Source organism: Erithacus rubecula (genome assembly GCF_903797595.1).
Source record: "Erithacus rubecula genome assembly, chromosome: 11".
Taxonomy (NCBI): Eukaryota; Metazoa; Chordata; class Aves; order Passeriformes; family Muscicapidae; genus Erithacus; species Erithacus rubecula.
In genome coordinates this window covers 14,077,586-14,098,603 of record NC_136663.1, presented here as the reverse complement: position 1 = coordinate 14,098,603, position 21,018 = coordinate 14,077,586, and the positions used below count along the sequence as shown (strand labels likewise).

Here is a 21,018-nt window from a genome sequence, read left to right as displayed (position 1 = left end):
GGAGCTAAGGTATATTTTAAGAGAGATTTCAGTGGTCAGTCCAAATATTTAATATACAGCAGTTGATAGAAAGTTGCAAACCTGTATTTTTGCAGAAAAAACATTTTACCTGTGGTGTTTTTAGGAAAGAGAAATCTGGTTGCGACATTCCAAGAAGAGAACAAATACGGGAAAGCTCAGAAACAGTAGATGGTGCAGGCTGTGGACAAGTGAAAGGGTGACCTCCAGTTTCTATTGCTGGTGTGTTCTGGGGCCCTCCAGGGTTATGCTTGTTCATATAAGCAGCTGACAAAAGGGGGAAAAAATAAAAGCTGTATCACAATAATTTCCTTCACCAAAAGAATGGCAACATGGTTATTAGGGGAAAAAAAAAAAAAACCAACACAAAAACCACCCAAAAAACTTAATTAACTTTTTCCTGGTATTTTCATATTGTTAAAAAAACCCAAGAGACTTTATCTGAAGAGAGTTTTAGATCCAAATATAGAAGTAGAACTTAAAAAAAGATGGAAATTTTGTTACTATATTTTGATAAATAGTGTTTATCACTGCTAAAACTGTGTTATAAAATGTCACTACAAGGTGAAGGTCTGAATTATGAGCTGATGATTAAACATACCCATTTTTTTTGTAGGTCTGTATTGCACAGCAGTTCCATGGCAATCCTGTCTACTAGAAGGAGCAGGAACATCATTAACTTGCGATTTCACTTCATTCTTTGTTTGCAGATCTGAGCCATCTATCTTCAAAATCTCTTTGAGCATCTGTGTTCCTTTCTTTAAAAATGAAATAAGCCATTCAGGAACATGGTGGCATTCAGATAACATGATCTTCATAACATTTTTTATCATAATTGGTAACAGAATCTGACTTTTTATTTTCCAACCAGTTATAGTTTACCAAAGCAAAAGTAACAGCATCTTAGCATAAACTAAGGTGTTTGCTAATTTTCTTTGAGAATAACTAATTAAAAAATCATTAATACATTTTAAAAAGCAGTATGAGATTTCATTTTTAAATAGAAGCATTGATGCTAAGATAGCAGGTGCTAAACTTCAATGTAAAGATTCTGCAGTATACAGACCATAGCAAACGACTGTGGTGACAGATGTTCCTCGTTTGTAGCTCTCACTTCTTTGGAATAAGTCTGCACTTCATTTTCTTTGGAAATTTTCAAAGAAGCTAGAAGGCTTTCCAGCTCATTGTCCTTCTTAATAAAAGAAAAAAGGTACATCAACTAAATGTATTTACAAGCAGATGCAGGAAGAAGGGTATATGAATTTGAGGTTCATTTTATTCTCATTTAGATTTTTCTTCTCTTAGCTTGGGCAGATCATAGTCATATCTGTTAAGAGGGTGAACAGATATCCAGAGACTGCATCAAGATCTGTGTGTTAAAATATGCAAACATTGACCAAGACAGAATTGATTTAAAGAACAATCAAAGTCACACAGGTTCGTTGTATTTTTTAAACATAAATCTGCACACAAGTAACCAGGAACAATTGGAACAAAATGAAAAACTGACAGTTCACTCCTTAGGTCCTACCTTTCCACCTGTACAGGGACCATCAACTGCAGCCTTCTGAATTACAGGCATGTTGGGACTTCCATTCCTCTTCAAAAGTTTGACATTGTACTTATTCACACCTGCAAAATTCTGAAATAAATTGCAGCAATTATTACTGAATACTCTATTACTCATAACACAATCATATTAGAAATGCATCTGCAAAGAGCTTTCACAGGCTAATATCCTTAGAGGCTTTCAGCTTATTGAACATCTAGCATGTGTGTTTTCCCTCTACAGCATAGCTTTTAGAGTCTAAGAGGAACAGGAAAGTTGTTTGGTATCATCATACATTTTATGCATATTCTCTCATACTCTGTCTATAAACCTCCAATGAAAAAAAAATCACCAAAATAAATTTACCAACTAAATTTAATGCCAGTTAAAGACAAATCTTTAAAATTATAAATCACATCAGACTAAAATGAAAACAACAGATTGACTCAGTACAGACAAAATTACCTGTTGGTTTGACATTTTATTATGTGGTTGACTTTCACCTCTTGTAATTTTGGAATCTTCTTTAACTACAAAAGAATGCATTCTTTTGAAATGCCCTTAAAAACTGTAACATTCAAGACTCAAAACAACTGGTAACTCTATAGAAATACACAAATTGCATTAATTTGAATGGTTTTATCAAATGTTTAATTCTTACTTCATAGGTCATTTGGTGTCTGCTTTTCTTCTAGGATAAGAAAAATGAAGTATATCCAATAATATATCTAATTTTCTATTCTACAAATATGATCACAAGCAGATTGCCAAAGACAAGTACGATTTTTTGTTTGGTTTTTGCATTAGATGGGTGGCAAGTCAACAGAACACAGAACAACTTGCCTAGAAGGCTCAGGATTAAGTGTGGAACAATTTAATATGCACACCAGGAACATTATTTGACAGTAACAAGTGCAATGTAGTATTTGTAAAACTACAACAAACTATTTCCTTTCAATAACAACAAAAAGCCAAAAAGCTCATCAGACATTTCAATGAAGGCCAGATAAAACAAATAATTCCCCTAAACAATGTTTTTAATTATAGTACTTACATTTTTTATAAGGCTCCTGTTTTCTTTGCTGACATTTAAAGCTGCCGTCATTGAAGCCTGGCTTATAAAACTGATGGCCAGTTCCCAGCTTGATTTCCTGAGGTAGAACTGCACCCTAGGGTTTCAAACATCAAAGCTTAACCAGAAAACTGGGTATCTATTATTTATATAGCAGAGCCCCATGATTACCCCTCTGCAGAGCTATGCATACTCTTTCATGCAGAGGATTTATTTGTAACGTGAAGCTTTCTGATACAATTAACTCATGTATGAAATTAAGTACCTTCATATTTTGAATGCAGAGATCTGTTCAAAGTTTCTATACAAACCTTCTCATGCATGTTTTGTTGTACGTGATGAGACTTCCCAGAACTCTGCAATGACTGCCATATGCTGCAGAATTCATCATCTTGCTTACTCTGTGCCTAACAAAATAAAAAACAAGACCCTCAACAAACTCAACTTCTGAACAGCAAAGTACATACCAAGACATTCTGGAAATCATAAGGTTCAAGTTTATCAGTCCTCAGATGACAGATATTTTCATATTGACACTAGTGTAAGTTGGAGGTAATTAATTAAGAAACAAACTGTTGTAGTTGATTGCAGTTACAATTTTTACCAAGAATCACCACTAAACTGAAATGAGCTTAGTTTGATGATTAAGTATAATGAAACTCAGATAACAGTTCAGAATGCTTTCAAAAGCATGCTTTCATACTGGGAGTATTCTTAGATTTTATCATTAATGATTTATTCTGTAAGGTCTTGCCAACAAGGTTCAATTACCTCACTACATTACAGGTATATTACCACAGAACTGAAGCCCAGCTATGCAAAAAAACACTTTTAAAAATCTAATATCTAAGCAAGGATAACCCAGGATATTATATTCATTCAAGAACTGAGAGCAGTTCTGCTCCAGTCTGTATCTGAACTAAAACATCTGATGTACTACAGCAAAGCCATTTATTAATCATGAGAAAATGACACCCACCCTGAACAGAGGGCCAAAACAGAGACATTTGGGTCTGATATTAAATTAATCCAAACACTCACTTTAGTTTTCTGATTGCCACTCAAAAATGATCCTTTCTGGGGTGAGTTAGAGTTGCCCTGATTTTCAGCCCTGAGATTGTAATGCTGCCTTCCATTCAGTTGCTAAATCATTGAGAGAGGGAAAAATAAGTCAGCAGTGTTTCATTGACACACATTTTCTTTTGCAAAGTACTTTTTCTTGTATAAACTTGAAAAAATGAGACAACTGTTTTCAAAAACTTGTATAGCAACATGAAGTTACTAATTAAGGTAAGTTTTTTTACAGAAATCTCTTGCTAAAAAAATACAGTGTAATTAAACCACCAAGAAACTCAATTCACTTGTAATTTGTCCTCCTTTACTGTAGTGTCAAAGTAAATTATAACTGAGAAGCAAAACTCAGGACTAGAGAAATCATGTCTTCCCTTTCTAAGCATGGACAAACAGTCTATAAGGAAGAATTAACTAGATCAAAGCTTTAAGGAAATAATTGCAACTCTGTCCAAACACATTATTTGTTGACACCAAATATGGTGTCATTGCTCCGAACTAAATATCTGTCTCTCAGAAAAGCAACTGGAGGTACTCAGAGCAAAACCACTGTCAATAAGGAAATTTTAGTCCTTTTCCATTACTAGATTAATTAATATCTCTAGCATAAGAATTATTCTACTTCTAATATATTGACATAAAAACCAAATTTTGTTTGGACCAATGAAAATAACCATGTCAATATTTTTCAGATTCTAGAGAGAAACATTTTTGTACAAATGCAAGAAAAGTCTTACCTGAGTAGGAACAAAAAGGGAGCGAGGAGAATGGTTGAGGCCTCCCAGATGCACTTTTTGTGAGCATACAGATGACAGATCAGATGCATATGAGTTGAAGTTATTCACTGCTGGCTGAGGTTTAACTATGGCCATCAGCTTTTGATTTCCCATTTCTGACCGACTACCATGAGATAGGTTAATTAAGGCACTTGAGGGCAGGCGATAACCTCTGGCAGGCGAGCACCTTGAGAAAAGTGAATTCCACAGTTGTTTCATGCAGTTCAATTGTTGCCAAAAGACAATGACTCAAGTTTGAACAGAGGCTGAAAACTATGCAATATTGAAATCTAGTAGCATTGCAGACAACCTGAAACCCACGGCTCCCCTTTGCCCTCTGGCTGTCAAACAGTAATTAGCACTACTCTCAGTTTATATTGTACCTTTCAGTGCCGAGCTTAAAGAAATTTTTAAGATGAGTGAATTGTTATAGCACAGTTCTGTAGTAAATATTTCTGTAAAAGAACCAGAAAACAATTTTCTTTTATTTTTCAGAAATGAAAACTAAGTTTCAGGTTCAGTAGCAGAACTACAAATTGAAGTTAAGCAGCATTTCTGAACACTGAGTATTATCTGTATTAAGGACATGCAAGGGCTGTGATTGCTGAATGCAGGTAGTAGGGAAGAACCTCAGTTCACACAAAAACAGTAAAATGAAGCCTGCTGGGTATATCTGAGCACTTAGAAGTTTAGATGTTTACTTCAATACAGAAAAGTTATCACACTTGTAAAAACAAAAGCACCTCCACCTCCTGAAGAACATTTAAGGTTTTTAAGAGTTGGAATTCAGTGTCTAAGTATCAACTATTGAGTTCAGAGTTCCTCCTTCAGAGGAGCAGATGCCTTCTGGTGGTTTTTAATGTACATGTCAAATACATACAGATAAGAACTTACTTTCTACATATTTGTTTAGAAAGACATCTGAATCCAGTACTTTATTATGCTGGTTGATATCTGCTTTCTTCAAGTCAGAAGTTTATACGCCAAAAAATCCTAAAGAGCATTTCCACAATATAACATGCTCCACAAAAATTATCACTACTCAAAGAGAATCAAGAAACACAAAAGAAATAAAAGCTGACCAACACTGTCAAGAAACAAAGTTTTAAGAAGAGGCATTAAAAATACTCAACCAAACCAAAGCCAACAATTTCACGCCATCTATACCAATAACATCTCTGAACTCCCCCACACAAACCTTATAGTGAGGCCTCCAAGGAATTCTTCATCAAACAAAACTTCAAAGAGCACATCTGTTTCTCTAGTAGCTAAAGAAAACAAAGTAAACAATCATCCTATACAATTACTTCCATCTATATTATGTAAATATCTATCAATACTAGTTATACAATAAACAATGAAAAATAATTTCTGAGTAATTTCTAGCAGTAATAATTTCTGCCAGACACTGGCAGAAAAGAGATGCAAGCCACTTCTCCATTCAGGAAGATAGAAACTAACAGCTTTAATGCTAACTTCTTGCATAATGATAGACTAATACACCCTTAAAATTTTAGTAGTATCTAAGAATTATGGAAAAAAGAGTGTTTTTTTTAAAAAAACTGCAACCAACTCTAATCTATTGGAGATTCTGTTAGATGCAAACTGAATGGGAAGTCAACTATTGAAATGACAGGTAAGAAAACAATTTGTAATACTCAACTTCAAACTGCTACATTCTGTGAGGCTCTATAAATCCTTCTTGAAAAGATTAGTAATCTTCTTCTCAAACAAGGTATAAATCCATGCCAATTAATGGAAATGGAATATCACAGAATAAAAATACAAATTCTAAGTAAAACTATTTAAGATTTCATACTTGATAAAGTTTTATGTTTAATGTAAATATTAAGGCTAATACTTGGTTTTATGTCTAGTTCACTTCACTTTGCCCATAATTTCCTATAACTTCATTTTGTTCCTTTTCTGATCTGCCTTCTTCATATTAAGAAATGAAGAGTAATTTCTAATTCATATAGGAAGAAACATAGTGTAAGCAATTTCTTATTCAAATAACAGCTGTGTAACACATGAAATTAAAACAGAAGACTCACAGGTTTGATTCAAAACAGTAAATCTGTCATTAACAGCTTCAAGTTGCATATGCTTCATAGTAATGTGCATTCACAACCATTACAGAAAATACTACCCTGAATCCTGCTTTCATATTACTAGCTGAGCTGTAATGAGGAAAATACTACCTCCTTTAATTCCAATAATGGTGCCTCGCAGACCAACAGGAACAGAAAAGTTCTCTCTGACATTGACAACACGGTCAAACAACCTGTACTCAGCATCTCGATCTGGAACAACCCCCTTCTGCTGTTCTAATGGCTGACAAGAACCAAAAGACTGTGTTAATGCATGCAAAACATTAAGGATTACAATAAAAATGCATTTATAATGATATCTGAGACACATTATAAAGTAAACTTTCTGGGGAAAAAAATATAGAGATTCCTCCCCCCCCTCCCAGTAAAAAATTTCCCTTTCTAGATTCAAAGCAAACATTCTTTTTTCACCCTTTCACTGCTTCAGCCTGAAAATGTGTTGTACACTAGTTGATCAAGAGGATCAATTCAGACAGAACCCAAGGGTCATGTGTAACCTGGCTATATCAGTAACAGGGGCAAGGTGAGCAGCTGGTTCTAGGTGAAGTACTGAATAAAAATTAAAACATGGGAAAAGAGACAGCAGAAAGTACATTTTATTTTGCCTCCATTATAGAGCCAGTAAGAACTGTAGAAGCATAAAGGACAAAGTAGAAAAAAATAAATTTAGTGCCCAACATCACAGAGTTAGTAGTCAGAGGAAATTCACTCTCCTTGTAGTGACAGACTACTGCTTTCAAAATTGTTTTATAGAAGGCATAACAAAATCTTTCCTTTCATCAATACTGTCATAAAATTCCATTCTCCTCAATTTGGTAAAATAAATATGATCTGGACACTTAAACCCTCCCTCCCAACCCATTCACATCACTTACTCTGTACAGCAAATGGGGTTTCACAGTTACTCGCACCTTCTTGTTGCTCTTCCTCTGCTAAAGGAAAGGAATAGAAAGCCTTTACAAACCAGTGTAGGAACAAGCACTGGAATAGGTAAAATAAAAATCCAGAAAAGATCATGTAGAATTCTTTAGTTTCTTTTAGATAATGGTATAGAACTTTAATCAAGTCTTTAGAGCAAGCCTAGTTTTTAAAACATGTTGGATTTCATACCAAACCATCAGTTGTCTAATTCCAGATTTCACACCAATTTTCTAAGATGTCCTGGCAAGTTATTTATAAAAAAAATCAGCTCATTATTTAATTTGGCTTTGTCCTTAGCTTTTACTTCCACTTTTTTCATCTGTGGCCTTCAGAAAATATCTTCCTCATTTTCTGCAGACCAAAGAGAAACTGCAAGGGAAGAACAGTTGGGATCGCATGCAAAAAGAGCACCTTACTAATTTTCAATATATACTGATACCTGTTCCTTTACAAAAACCACCAAAAGGCACAGCTCAGAGTATGTCCCACTGCTGATAAATCACCCCTAAAAGAATGAATATCTTACAAAGATCAATAATGAGCTCTTCTGAATTTCTGGGATAATTCACATCACAAATCTGGATTTTACATTATATTCTGTGCCTTCTTTCTTTGGAATGACAAGTTATCTCCAATTGTCTTATTTAAATTTCAGAACTTCAAAAATAATGAGCATTGCTTTTTGGTTCACCCCTGCTCACAATGACATGTACCTTGCATTTCTCTATTTCTTCCTCAATTTTCTCAACAATGGCTGCATCCAAAATTTGCAAGTCACAAGATGAGCGAGACAAAGCAGACACAGGATGTGCTTTCAACCAGGCAACAATTTCTTGCACTTTCTCAGCTCTGAATAAAAAATGGAATGAATGAAAGCTTTTAACTACATAAACCAGGCATTTTACCCTGTTCCCTAATTTAATCAGTCAAGTATTATCATACAGGCACACTGATTGTATATATTCATAAAGTAATGGAATCTAAAGGTTCTGTATGACTTAAGAAAAGTCAGAATTGTACAGTACTGTTTCAAAACAATAATCTAAAGTTTTGTTTCAGGAAAAAAAAATTAAAATAATTAAAGATATTCAGCAAATTAAGTTTGCATCCAACACACAAACTGTGTCCACATGTCATTACTGGTTCTGTGACCAGTTGGTTCTCTCAACAGAGAAAGAAAGAACTTCACAGGGCAAGACTCCCTGGTAAAATGGAAAAAAAAAATCTGGGACTCTTCTACGAGAGGAGTCTCACACTGGTGTATTACCAGGTAAGAGTACAGCAGATTTACTGACTGAAGCCCATAGATTTGGTTTATTGTCTAATAATTAAAGCTGTTTCAAGTTACCATACTGTATCTGGAATTAAGTTGTTATTTTTCTCCCATAAATATATACTAAAAGTTTGCAAAATACTTCTAGCTCTGTAGGACTTATTTTTCAAATTTCAAGTGATTTTAGACAATCACAATTATTTGGGTTTTTTTAAAATTATTTATGACTAGTCATAGCTATGCTTACTGAAGGCTATTTTAAAAGCAAGAATTATGAAATAGTCACTGAAAATGATATTTCTCATTTATTGGACTTGAGGTTGAAGTCTGGCAGAAACTTGGACTCCACGACTGGAAAGTCCAGCATTCAAATAATGTTTTCAATCATCATTGAACAATCAGCTGCTGGAGGAACAACAAGACTTCAGTTACACAGCAACCACCATACATTCATTACCAATTTCACAATTGTCAGTCTTTATTGTCCTTATGGTAGAAAAGAGATAAGGACCATGGCTTACCCATTCTCATCCTCTCCAGGCCAAATGTCATCTTCATAGCAGATATCTTCCTGGCTGTTCTTGGCTACATAATTGAATAGTTCAGGCACCCTAAAACCCCCAAAATACATGGAAGATAACTTTAGTTTCACATCAGCATAGACCACAAAAAAGCCCCATCAAAATGAAGTCTGGTGGGCTTCAAAAGTTGTGAAACCAGATGGGTTTCTTTTTACTTAATTTAGTATCATACTGCTAATTTTTCAAAGGTGAGCTGCTAACAAAATTACTCCATCCCAAAATTGAATACTGGAATACAAGAAACAATCTCTTCATTCTTAGAAGATCTGTGACCAGAGGAAAAATTCCAACAATCAATACAAAGGTGGGTAATTTGGATGAAGCTTATATCCAATAATTTACCTTTCTAAGTACTCAGCAAGTAGCTGTTCTACTGCAGAAGAATACATCCATTCGTTTCCAACTTTCTTAGTATAGCCAGGAACTTCTTCATTTTTCTTATTGAACTTCAGGTTTAGCCCCACATTTGCTTTGTGATCACCATGAGGACTGGAAATAAGAAAAAATTCATTAACTTGCAATAATGTGTGTTTATATACATCTAAAAATCCCTCATAAACATACATTCTTGGCCTTAAAACACAGAAAAATTAAATTCATTGTATTGTTTACTTGTTAACATTGTATCAGCAGTAAACATCATAGACTAAAAGCTGTACTATGGTAGCTGTTCACTTGTGTGCCTATAGTTCATTGCAAAGGCAGGTAGGAAATACTTTACATTTCTTGCTTAACTGAGATGTAATCAACCACAATCAACCTAGCATTTACCAAGGTGTAGAAGGATGTCCTTGAAAATCCATCAGGAAGAAATGTACACATTAGATCACAAGAAGATGCTAAGGCATCAACCACATCTTTAGAGAGGAACTACAATTTTGACATTCAAAGGACTACATGGATTGCCTCCCTTACACATTTTAAAGAAGTCTTAACTAGTTCTGAAAAAAGCTACAGGTACAATTAATCTCCCTTTATAGTAGCAGTAATAAGTACAATGAAATTAGATCCAAATTCCACTTTTATATTTTCACTATGGCCAAGTCAGTTTAAATTCCTAATTCAAATTTGCAAATAGCTAACCAGGGAAGTCCATTTTATGTCTGTCTACAATATGAAAGCAAACAGAACTACCCAGTAAACGAAAATTTAAAACAGGCTTCTAACAGAAAAATAGCACAGCATATCAACTTAGTTTACACCAAATATACTTCAAAGAAAGCTTCAAATCACAAGAGTGTACACTTAAATACAGCACTTAAACACAGCAAAAATTTGTAGAATTATAGCAGAATTTAGAAGCTTCTCTGTAGTCAAAATTCACTTACTTCTTCTTTGATCCTCTTCCAATAAAGATACTCCCTGTAAATCTGGAGACAAGATATCCACTTACTCCAAGACGACTGGCCAAAACATATGCAGGATTGTATTTCACAGAATATTTCTTTAAAACAAACAAACAAAATATATTGGCAATGCCTAAAGGATAAGGATTGTTATACAAAGGGCAAATGAATTATATGGAAACATCTCTTAAAGATATTTACCATTGCAAAAATCTATTTGATACATTGTTTAAGCTTTTACAGAAAAGCAGAAGCACTCACATGCTGGTTCTGTATTAAAGTATCAAGCTGGGGTTCACATGGAATATTAAAAACTACCCGGATTCTACCTTCTGAGATCACATCATGTGAATCTTGAACCTTGGAGAGAAACACAATTGGTTAAAAACGCTATAAAAGTGCTATTTAAAAACAGCAGTCTTTGCATAACAGAGCTCATGTTCTACTTTATCGACAATTTTGCTGCAGTATGCACAGAAATGCTTTGGGATTCATCACCTTGCCTTGACCTGTACCCTGCTTCCTCATAGAGCCAATCAGTCAGTATTAAATCAAAGGAATTAATGACTGAAAATAAGAGAAATGGGAACTATATGTATTATCCCAAAGAATTAATAAAAATAATCCTGCATTCAAGTTCTGCTTTTTCCTCTTAGACAAGCAACAAAGACAGGGAAAACAGAAGATCCTTCTCTTTCTTTGACTAAGCCATTAGGAAATCCTAGATTTAAAAATTTTAGCCACCAAATGGTAACTACTGTCACACAACATCTTAGATAATTTTAAGTTTGCAAAAAGAAAAAAAATCTACAGGGAAAAATTATGAAATTACTGGAACTAACTTCTCCCATGCAGCCATAGTAAGGAGACCCCAGCATGAAGGCTGTACTTCCAGGAGGAAACAAATCATCCAAAGTTTTGATGTTTGAAAAACGACAGTCGAAGGCTTTGATATCCTACATGAAAAAGACAACAGTGACAATCTTAAATACATTTCAGGTCCAGCAAAATAATTTTAAAAATTGTCTAAACAGACAGTTTAAAACACTGAAGAGTCTGAAATAATTCAGAGGAAGTACTGAATTTGTATACTTACCTTGACAACTGTTTGGTAGACAAAAGGAAGAACTTGTTTAGACCACTGCTTCTCCAAATAAACTTCTCCATTTTGGTTTAGTTGGTATCTATTACCAGTGAGTAACTGAGCATATACAACTACTGATGTTTCATGGATAATTATTCCTTTCCTTCTCTGGTACCTGAACACAAAGCAGAACATTCAGCTTCATGACAATAAATAGAACTGAATCAAGAGGGTAGAATAAATTATTGAAATAAAATTACATAAAATAAAAAAGCCCTCTTTAAAAAAGTATTCTAATTTTTTAGTTTTCTTCTTATTTTACAAAAAAATACCCAGAGTAAATGGCTTAACCAACTTCTTACTCACTGCTGCACAGCCATCACTACAGAGCACAGAGTATTAATTTAAGCAGATGCAATTTTTACAGTGGAAGGGTTAGGGGTAATTAAATCAGCTAACTCAAATGACATATAATAAAATGCCAAACCAGTGCTGAGCTGATTTTTGCCTTTTTGCTTTTATATATTCTTTATATTCTTTACATATACATTCGTAGCTCTGTAGCCTATCACAGTATTCATAGCTAGCATTTGGCCTACTATGTTAGACAAAGTAAATTCCCCAGCAGCACCAAGCTGGACATCCAAGATTAGATTCTCTGGGAAGCCAAGGTTGCAAAAGGCTCTCCAATACACACTTTCATAAACAAAGTTTATCTCCTGCCTAAGGGGAGTGGGGGGAGGGAGATTCCGAAAGGATAGAAAGGGTTGAACCAAGGGAGAATTACCATATCACTTATGTCTCTAACTGGGGATTCTTGTCAGTTATGCTAATTGGCTAAACACATAAAAATTGCATGTGTTTGATGTTACATGTGCATCTTCAGGTGCTTTCCATCCTGTGTGCTGGACATCTAAGGATCTTTAGAAAGGTAGCCCCTTTTTATCATCTGTGTCTGGCTCTTGATTTTAGGAACAGCAAAAAGGCATTTAAATTACTGTAACTCATTTATAGTCCACTGAGCACCCACGCTCTAGAAAAACAAGAGCTGTATATGATTTAACAAAGCTAAGCTATTGGAGTTGCCAGTTGATTCTATGTTACTTTATTCTACATACTTCCTGCAACTGAAGATTGCTAACAACAGAAGAGAAAATTGAGAGGGAGAATAAATACTGAAACTCATTCATTTGAGAGTTCTTTTGTAACAGCATCTAAGTTTAGTTACCTTGGAATTGAATCCATACATTCTGAAATATCAAGATAAGCTCTTTTATGTTGTTGCTTTAAATTTAAGCACACTTGATTAACCTTTATCATCAAGTATGCAGCAGCTCTTCTGTGCTACTTAGGTCATAACAAGAACAAAACATAGCCAAGACATAAAATGCAAAGCTACACTTTAATTTTTGAAGTTACTTACTGCTCTGAAATGCCTTGAACTTCTTTTACCCACATGCTTTGCTCCTTGTCTCCAACATAAGTCACTTTAGTTGGAGGCACTGCATTTCCCATGTAAAGCTTCTGTGTGCCATGTGGCTCTTCCAAATAAAACCTTGAGAATAATTATGACAGGTAGGAAATTTAGTCAAAAAATATTAACCTAGACATAACCAATTGTGAGCAAAACATAAAATAGTTAGAAATTACTTGTTAAGGATGTGGAAGACTTGCAGCATTATTTTCTCTATCCCTTCCACAATGGGCCACACAGCATGTTTTTAATAAAAAATACCAGTACATGTGATATTTATAAAGGAGGATTGCATAGAAGTGTTCAGTATGTGGATTTCTGTGCATGCATTTTTCCCCTTGAAAAAAGGTGGTCTCCCAAGCTTCAACATCTATAATAAAACAGCCAAAAGACTGGAGTGCTACAGAGGTAACCAAACCTCAAACAATATTAAACATTCTTCACCAAGCAACCTCTATTACAACTGGACTAATTTGTGTTTAGTTTTACAATAAAACAAAAATTTCTGTGCACCCCAAGAAAATTGAAATTTTCAAAATTACTTTGAAAAAAAGGCAAAAGGACAACAAAGAACTGTATATTAGTTAACTCACTTGGTTTCTCCATCTGACACAGCAACAACTCTGGCTTCTTCAAGGTGGGGCCAGTTAACAAAAACTCGCTTTCCGAGTACTGAACTGGCAACATTTTCTACCATCTGAAAAAAACCCCAGACGTTTTGTTATCAATTGTTTATCACATTGAAAGATTTTTTCACAGTATTTTCAAGCTGGTTTTGCAATAAAATCTACAGTATTTACATAATAGATTTTCTTGCAGAATAAAAAACTAATTTTATTTTAATAAAATATATTTGATACATAATCCCTAATTAAAAATATGGCTCCTAACACGTTTCATGTGGTACTTGAAGACCTGGGATAACTTGCATGTCTCATGAAGGCTAAGTACTTCTTTTGTTAAATCACTTAGAACTTTGTGTCTCTGGGACACAATCAACAAAATAACAATTTGAGATTACTGAAGTGTTTTGTATTATGTACTTTGCTTAATTATCACACTGAAAAAAAGGAACAACATTTATGTCCACAACTTGCTAGCATCTGTAAATTCAACCTCCCATTATGTTCTATTTTTTTCTAATGAGTCTCTGCTATTTTTTAACATAATAATTTGGCTTATATGATTTTTCTTGCCATGTATCTTAAATACATACTCTCCCTATCTCTCTACTGTAAAATTATATCATATTATATTGTTTTCCCTCCTCTCTCACTCATATTATTTATTTCTGAAACTGTTTCTTTCCTGCACTTTTCATTTGCTACTTTGACTCTTTCCTCTACTTTCACTATCAAAAAGCCTCCTTAGAGTGGAAGGCACTAAATCTGCTTTGTTAATTAAAAGGAAACACTTTTTCTTCAGTTACACAAAAGAGAAACAACACTGGTCCTGAGACTGGTCTGCTCCCTTGCATTTGTACCATTCATTAGCCTCCAGCTCCTTACCCAAGAACATCTAAATGTTACCACAGAGAAAGGCCAGAAACTCAACTAAGGAAACTGGCATTTCATATTGTGAAGTCAGAAAAAATTTAAACCTTTTAGCAGATACCCAAAATTCTGGACTATTTCCCACACAAATTTAGCATTTTAACACCTCAAATCTGATTATTTTAAAAAATTCAGACTTTTTAGTAAGTTGCTTGCCCAGCTGTGGGATTGTTTTTTGGGGTTTTTTTGTTAGATTTTGGTCTTTTGTTAGGAGCTGAATACTTACCTGGTCTTTTGAGTTCTCATCAACTGTGATTTCTAACATCATGTTCTCTCCATGGCTGCTTTGCTGAAACACTTGTACACCACTTTTTTTAAGATAGAACTGGGTAAAAACAGAACAGCACATAAAACTTGAGCTCTTACACAGTAATCTAATAAATACAATGGAAATGTTGGAAGAGAAAAATCTTTTACCTTATGTTTAATGTGCTTTAAAGTGGGAAATCCACAAAAATATAATGCATTCTTGTTGATTTTAGTTATCTTATTGTGTGTTATTTCTACATGCCAAGCATCCAAAGGTATTGTTTTATACCTAAAAAAGAAGTTGCACAACATTTCCTCATGCAGACTGATCTTCAGCTCTAGAAAAATTAATTATTCATTCACTCATTATTGACAAACCCTTTGCTTTTCAGCAACTAATTTGTCACTTGGAATATACAGAAAGGACTATAAAATCCCCATGCTATTGCTGCAGAGACTATTCATCAGGAAAAAGACACAACTTTATATGTCAAAGTCTCTATTTTAAATAATTATAACTACCAAATTCTAACTAGCAATGGTTCCATAGGGTATCATTCATCTTCACATTCATTAAATGATCACTATTGATCAGGTATTTGTACCAGTCTTTCATCCTCTGTCATACAAAGTTTAGTAATTCCCTAGATTGTTGTTGTTGACTTAGCACTGGTTCGTCTGTTCTGCAAAATAACATCTGAAGGGACAAATACTTCTACTGTGCCATCCAAAGCAGGCAATATATATTTCAGTATTTTTCATTTCTCATCTTACATATTGACATATGCAAGGTTTGGTTAAAATGTTTGTGAAAGTCTTCCAACTACTTTTAGCCTCCTCTAAAACAGTTACTCCAGGATTACCTTGTGTGACATCGTTCTATTGCAGGGAATTTCTCTGGCCATGGTGACAGGTACTGGAACTCAGCATCTTTGTCATACCAGTACATTAAGCAAGAACTGTGAGTGTTTCTTCGTTTCTCCTCTTCTTTTAGGCCCTTATTACAGGATTCCATGGCCTGCAGCAGTCGTTTCTAAATTTTAGAGGAATTAGCACATGTGAAACTAGAAACAAAACTTAGCATAGAAAAAACTACACTGGGAAAGTAACCTGGAAAATCCAGACACCCAACATGCTCATTGTCCAGTTGCAGTCTTACCCTTTTTCATGTTCCTGATAAAAATGCCCTCTGAACAATTACCATGAAATGGCTTTTCTGCAAGCCTGCTTCCAAAGGGTAGCCTTGTCTAGCACTGTTATCCTGTATGCAAAAGTAAAGTACTATTTTACTGCTCTCCATTAATGCTTCCCTATTACTGGTGTTTAAGTGAAGAGATTTCCTGTAAAAATACCTTTTAAGTGTTAATTTTGTTTTACCTGTAGATGGTCTCTATTTTTATATGGATATAGGAGCAGAATATTTTTGTCAAAAAATCCGAACCAAAATATTTGAATAGCTCATTAAAAAAAAAAAAAAGACCTCCAAATCCACAGCGCTTACTTAGGACTTCTGCTACCTGAAAATAACTTTGCTTGTGGCAACTTAATCTAGAATTACAAACATTTATATTTTTCTGTGGTCTTATCCAGTGCAAATTAACACTGGATAAGACACTGGATAACTTCCACTTAATTGCATGTCTAACTGTTGATTAATTAAGAAATTTAGCAGTCTTGTTTGCAGCTTTTATGGACAGCAGATGCTGAAAGAACTTACCTCATCAATAAACGGGATTAATACTACAGCTTCCCATTCCTGCTGTTTACCATTTAGGTCAGTTTTAAAATCAGGTGGATAATATTCTATAATAGGAGAGTCTTGACTCGTCATCAAGTGCTAGGGAAATACAATAGAGATGATATCAAAGGTAATTTAGCACTAATTGTAGAAGAGACAAAGGAAGGCTGGTATTAAAACCAACTCAGTGCTGTACAGGAATGAAACACTCAATTGTTCTAGTTGGAAATTGCTTAGCAAATGTAAAATTTTGTGTTAATTACTAACTTTATAATGGACTACATATAGTAACAAGTAGAATATTTAACCATAAACCTAAAATGTAGGGAGAGAATATAATTAACAAGACATGCAAAAACATAAAGAATCAAGTAAAATAAAATAAAGCAGACAACAGGCAAGCAGTAGATAGATAATGCAGTTTAATTCCATATCTTACCTGGTAACATTTAGGTAGCAGATCTTTGCTAGCTGCTGGAAGTACAGCAAGAAGCTGTTCAAATGGCATGAAAGGTTTTCCAAGTTCAAATTTGATTTTGAGTTCACTGATGTTGTGAATATCTGACAGGTAAGGTGCATAATGATAAGGGTAGTACCTGCAGGTTAAAAAAAAAAATCCCTAAATTATTTGACTTAGAGAACAGCAGTGTTCACAGATTAGAAACTAACCAAACTTTATTAAATGTTCCCAGTATACAAGATGAAATATCACTCTGCTTTTCAGTAGTTTCTCATTTGATGTCTTTTCTTACCAGCTCCATGACTGAACTCCATGGTAATAATAATGTAAAATCCATTGTATTGCCTGGACATAGCATTCAGCTTGATCAGCCAAGAAGGCACTTAAAAGAAAAAGGAAAGGTACTTATTAGTTTTCTCATTTCCACTGGTACTAAAAAGTACATAGCAACTTGTATATAAGGATCAAGATAGAACATTTTGGGATCCTAATAACATCATGATTTTCTAGATTCATTTCCTCTCTGGTCCTCAAATACTTATTACAGAAAACTTGATTTACAGCTCTTGTTGTATTAGGCAAAATCATCACCACTGCAGTACTCAGCCATGTGTTCTCTGCTTTTGACATGGGATGAATATTCTGTCTTTTAGTAGAATCACAAAAAGTTGGGGGTTGTGAAGGGACCTTACAGAACATTATCTTCTCTGCCAAGGGCAGGGACACCCTTCCATAGACCAGACTGCTCAAAGCCCTATCCAACCTGGCCTTGAACACTTTCAGGGATGGGATATCCACAGCTCCTCTGGGCAGCCTGCTCCAGTGCCTCACCACCCTCACAGTAAAGAATTTCCTCTTTATTATCTAACATCAACCTACTCCCTTCAAGTTTGAAGCCATTATGCCTTGTCTTGTCACTACACACTCTTGCAAATAGTCACTAATACATATTTACAAATGTATGTCTCTAATACTTATCTACAAAGACTTGTCTTCAGCATTTAGGAATAGAAAAACAAGTATATACTTACTCAGACACTACTTCTACACCCATTTTAGTCATGTAGTAAGTTCTTTTGTATTGCCTAAACTCAGTTTCAAACAGATCATCATCTTCTGGTTCATCTTCCAATGTGGCTGGAAAACCAGTCATGAAAGAAAAGGATTAATAGTCACTTCCCTACTACAATATGGTTTGAAAGCATTCACTTCTGACATAATGCCTTAACTTTACTCCTCAATTCAATGCTATAGGTGTTCACATCTTGCTTGCACAGAAAGTAACATGAAACAATCAAATAAAATCTTTAACCAGAGAAATTCTGGAATTTTTAAGACAGGCAACCCATTTTTACCCCAATTACAAGAACAGAGAAGATAATATAAGTCATCAGAAAAACAGTGGAGAAAACCTGAAAATTAATTTTAAAATTTAGTTATGTTCAGCAACATCATCTAATATAATAACATTTATACATTTTTCACAACTAATTTTGCTCAAAACATGAGCAAAAAACTTCGTACAAGTAGAATGAGTTTAAAAACAACAACTAAAAATCCTAAAGCCATACAAAAATCTGTTCCACTGTCTCCCCATCTACCTATGCATAGAATTACCAAAAACATAATATTGTTGAAGGTTTGTTCATTAATTCATTTAAGTCATCATGGAAATACAGGGCAGGGAAGAACCACCTCTAAAGTTTTAGCCCTGCTCTCTCTCACCAGAGCAGTTCCACTTCCCCAACAGATGATTACATAAATCCTGCATTCATGTTAAGCTCATCTCTGACATGCAGTTCTTATAGTTCTTTGAAATCTACACACACATTTTTTGTTATATGTGTACAGAAAAATTATTTGCACTTACTTTTAGGGGTCACTTCACCTTCATTTTTTTCTAAAGCAGCCAAAGATATAGAATTTTCCTGAGCCTATTAAATTAAGATTTGAGATAATGTAAAAATACAGGTTAATACGCATGAACCGCATCCAAAACTTGCAACTTAAAATGCTACTACCAAACTGCAAAAATATTATTTATTATAAACCCCATTTCCTTCTCTTACAGTTGCTTCAAGAAAATTATTTAAGCAGACAAGAAGGACAGATCAAACAAAAGGAGCAGTCTCAAAACATTAACTACTTCTATAAAAATACCTGAATATTTGTGTTCAAACATGCTACTCTTCCCAAAACTGCTCTGAACACAAAGAACAGGATAACAATATACAGAGAGATTAAATGCAAAGGAATTTTCTCCTGCTACTCTACACCCTGCTGAAGCATACAGAGAAGGGCAGTCAATAGAAGTGGTGGTAGGGAACTTGACACTGGGGCAAAGACAAGATATTGTTATGCAGTATTACGCACAAATATACAAGGTGCTGTTCCTTATTAATTGGTTATATCTAGAACTGCAATACTAATCTGAGATAGCTCACCAATGAAATTGCTCTTTCCCTATTTGTTGTCCAGCAGTTAGCGAACACCAAGACATACATGAATGTTCTATCAGTGTATCTGAAATATATGGAACTTCCAGCAGACTATGCATTAAAAATTCAGATTATGAAGCATAGCAGGTTTGATCATAACTCACACAAAAGCACTGCTTTTGAAGAACAGCTAAGCATTAAATACAGGTTTACAAGACTTTAAATAAAAATCACGAGCACCTGCCCCTGACTGAACCAACTCATCACTCACAACCAGCAATGCACACAAGCAGAATGCAAACTGTTATATTTTACTACCTTTTCTGGTTTGAAAAAAAAAAAAAACCAAAAACAGAGGTTTATGCCACTTAATATTTCTGAGATCAAATTACTGATTTGCAATAAGTAACATTCTTATTTCTGAAATTGTGTATTTAAAACACTGACCTTTTTTTTCTTTTGCTTATTTTTTCTGGCTTCCTCTGCTGCAATCCCAGCTGCCTCGTTGAGGTATTTATTGCCCACTTTACTTTCAAACCATTTTAGGTCAACAAAGACTTCACTGAAGTGTTCACGATCAAACTGTGAGATTAAAGTAAATTTTCAAATATTTGAGGGATGTCAAATTGAGAATGCCAGATTAACAATGTCTTCTTAGTACATAGAGTACATCTAGAGTCATCTGTACATCAACATTTTGCCCTAGAGACACAACTAAATAGATTAATACTATAAATCCTGTTTCTCAGCAATATGTAACATAAGCCAAGCCATATTTATTTTCTTTCAGTGAGGCAGCAAGGTGAAACAAAAAAGAATTAAATAACTTCTGCACTTTAGTATCAACTCTACAAGCAGCACGCATATAGAGTCTGGTTAATGCAGCCTTGTGCCACAGATCTAACACTTTCACAGCTCTACCCAAGAACCAGAAAACAAGGCTGAAGCAGGGACAACAGATGATCTCCCTCTGTCCAAGTTCAGCAGAAGGTTTAATCCTTTCCATTTCTATATGGCCTGTACCTTACCCCATTTCTGGATTACTGCACCAGCACTTAACAGGATTACCTCCTGGACACCAGTTAGCTCATGAACAACACTGATGCCTGCCTCTCAGAGAAGCTCCTTGATTTTTACTAGTGATCTTCATAAAAAACCTGCAAACAAGTCTCCTCTCCAAGACCTTCAGACATAGCTTACACCACAGGAAACTACCAGCAGGGGAAACACAGAACACAGCTGCCTGCTGCAAGCTTCAAGAATACATGGAAATCAAAGACAATTCTGAGCTGGAAGAGACCCAC

At 34.7% G+C, this 21,018-nt stretch overlaps 1 protein-coding gene across 6 annotated transcripts in view; it reads right to left on the bottom strand.

The window, feature by feature from the left end:
• The window catches only part of XRN1 (5'-3' exoribonuclease 1), a 38,073-nt gene that overhangs the window by 8,125 nt on the left and 8,930 nt on the right, over positions 1-21,018 (bottom strand). For 4 of the 6 annotated variants that reach the window (XR_013775422.1, XM_079314722.1, XM_079314721.1 and 1 more), the window contains exons 10-39: positions 20,162-20,296; positions 19,147-19,210; positions 18,308-18,413; positions 17,569-17,658; positions 17,256-17,412; positions 16,796-16,915; positions 15,942-16,111; positions 15,247-15,367; positions 15,056-15,154; positions 13,870-13,973; positions 13,226-13,357; positions 11,815-11,977; positions 11,561-11,674; positions 10,980-11,078; positions 10,701-10,816; positions 9,715-9,861; positions 9,313-9,402; positions 8,232-8,367; positions 7,473-7,529; positions 6,688-6,820; positions 5,685-5,754; positions 4,448-4,673; positions 3,681-3,782; positions 2,951-3,046; positions 2,622-2,736; positions 2,033-2,097; positions 1,550-1,660; positions 1,085-1,210; positions 620-776; positions 110-285 (exon numbers count right to left, since the gene is read on the bottom strand). Coding sequence is in view for 5 of the 6 variants with exons in the window: in XM_079314722.1 (XP_079170848.1) it covers positions 110-285; positions 620-776; positions 1,085-1,210; positions 1,550-1,660; positions 2,033-2,097; positions 2,622-2,736; positions 2,951-3,046; positions 3,681-3,782; positions 4,448-4,673; positions 5,685-5,754; positions 6,688-6,820; positions 7,473-7,529; positions 8,232-8,367; positions 9,313-9,402; positions 9,715-9,861; positions 10,701-10,816; positions 10,980-11,078; positions 11,561-11,674; positions 11,815-11,977; positions 13,226-13,357; positions 13,870-13,973; positions 15,056-15,154; positions 15,247-15,367; positions 15,942-16,111; positions 16,796-16,915; positions 17,256-17,412; positions 17,569-17,658; positions 18,308-18,413; positions 19,147-19,210; positions 20,162-20,296 (3,597 nt within the window). In the remaining variant the exon portion in view is untranslated. The remainder of the gene's footprint in view (positions 1-109; positions 286-619; positions 777-1,084; positions 1,211-1,549; positions 1,661-2,032; positions 2,098-2,621; positions 2,737-2,950; positions 3,047-3,680; positions 3,783-4,447; positions 4,674-5,684; positions 5,755-6,687; positions 6,821-7,472; positions 7,530-8,231; positions 8,368-9,312; positions 9,403-9,714; positions 9,862-10,700; positions 10,817-10,979; positions 11,079-11,560; positions 11,675-11,814; positions 11,978-13,225; positions 13,358-13,869; positions 13,974-15,055; positions 15,155-15,246; positions 15,368-15,941; positions 16,112-16,795; positions 16,916-17,255; positions 17,413-17,568; positions 17,659-18,307; positions 18,414-19,146; positions 19,211-20,161; positions 20,297-21,018) is intronic. The other 2 variants (XM_079314719.1, XM_079314720.1) reach the window with 2 other exon arrangements.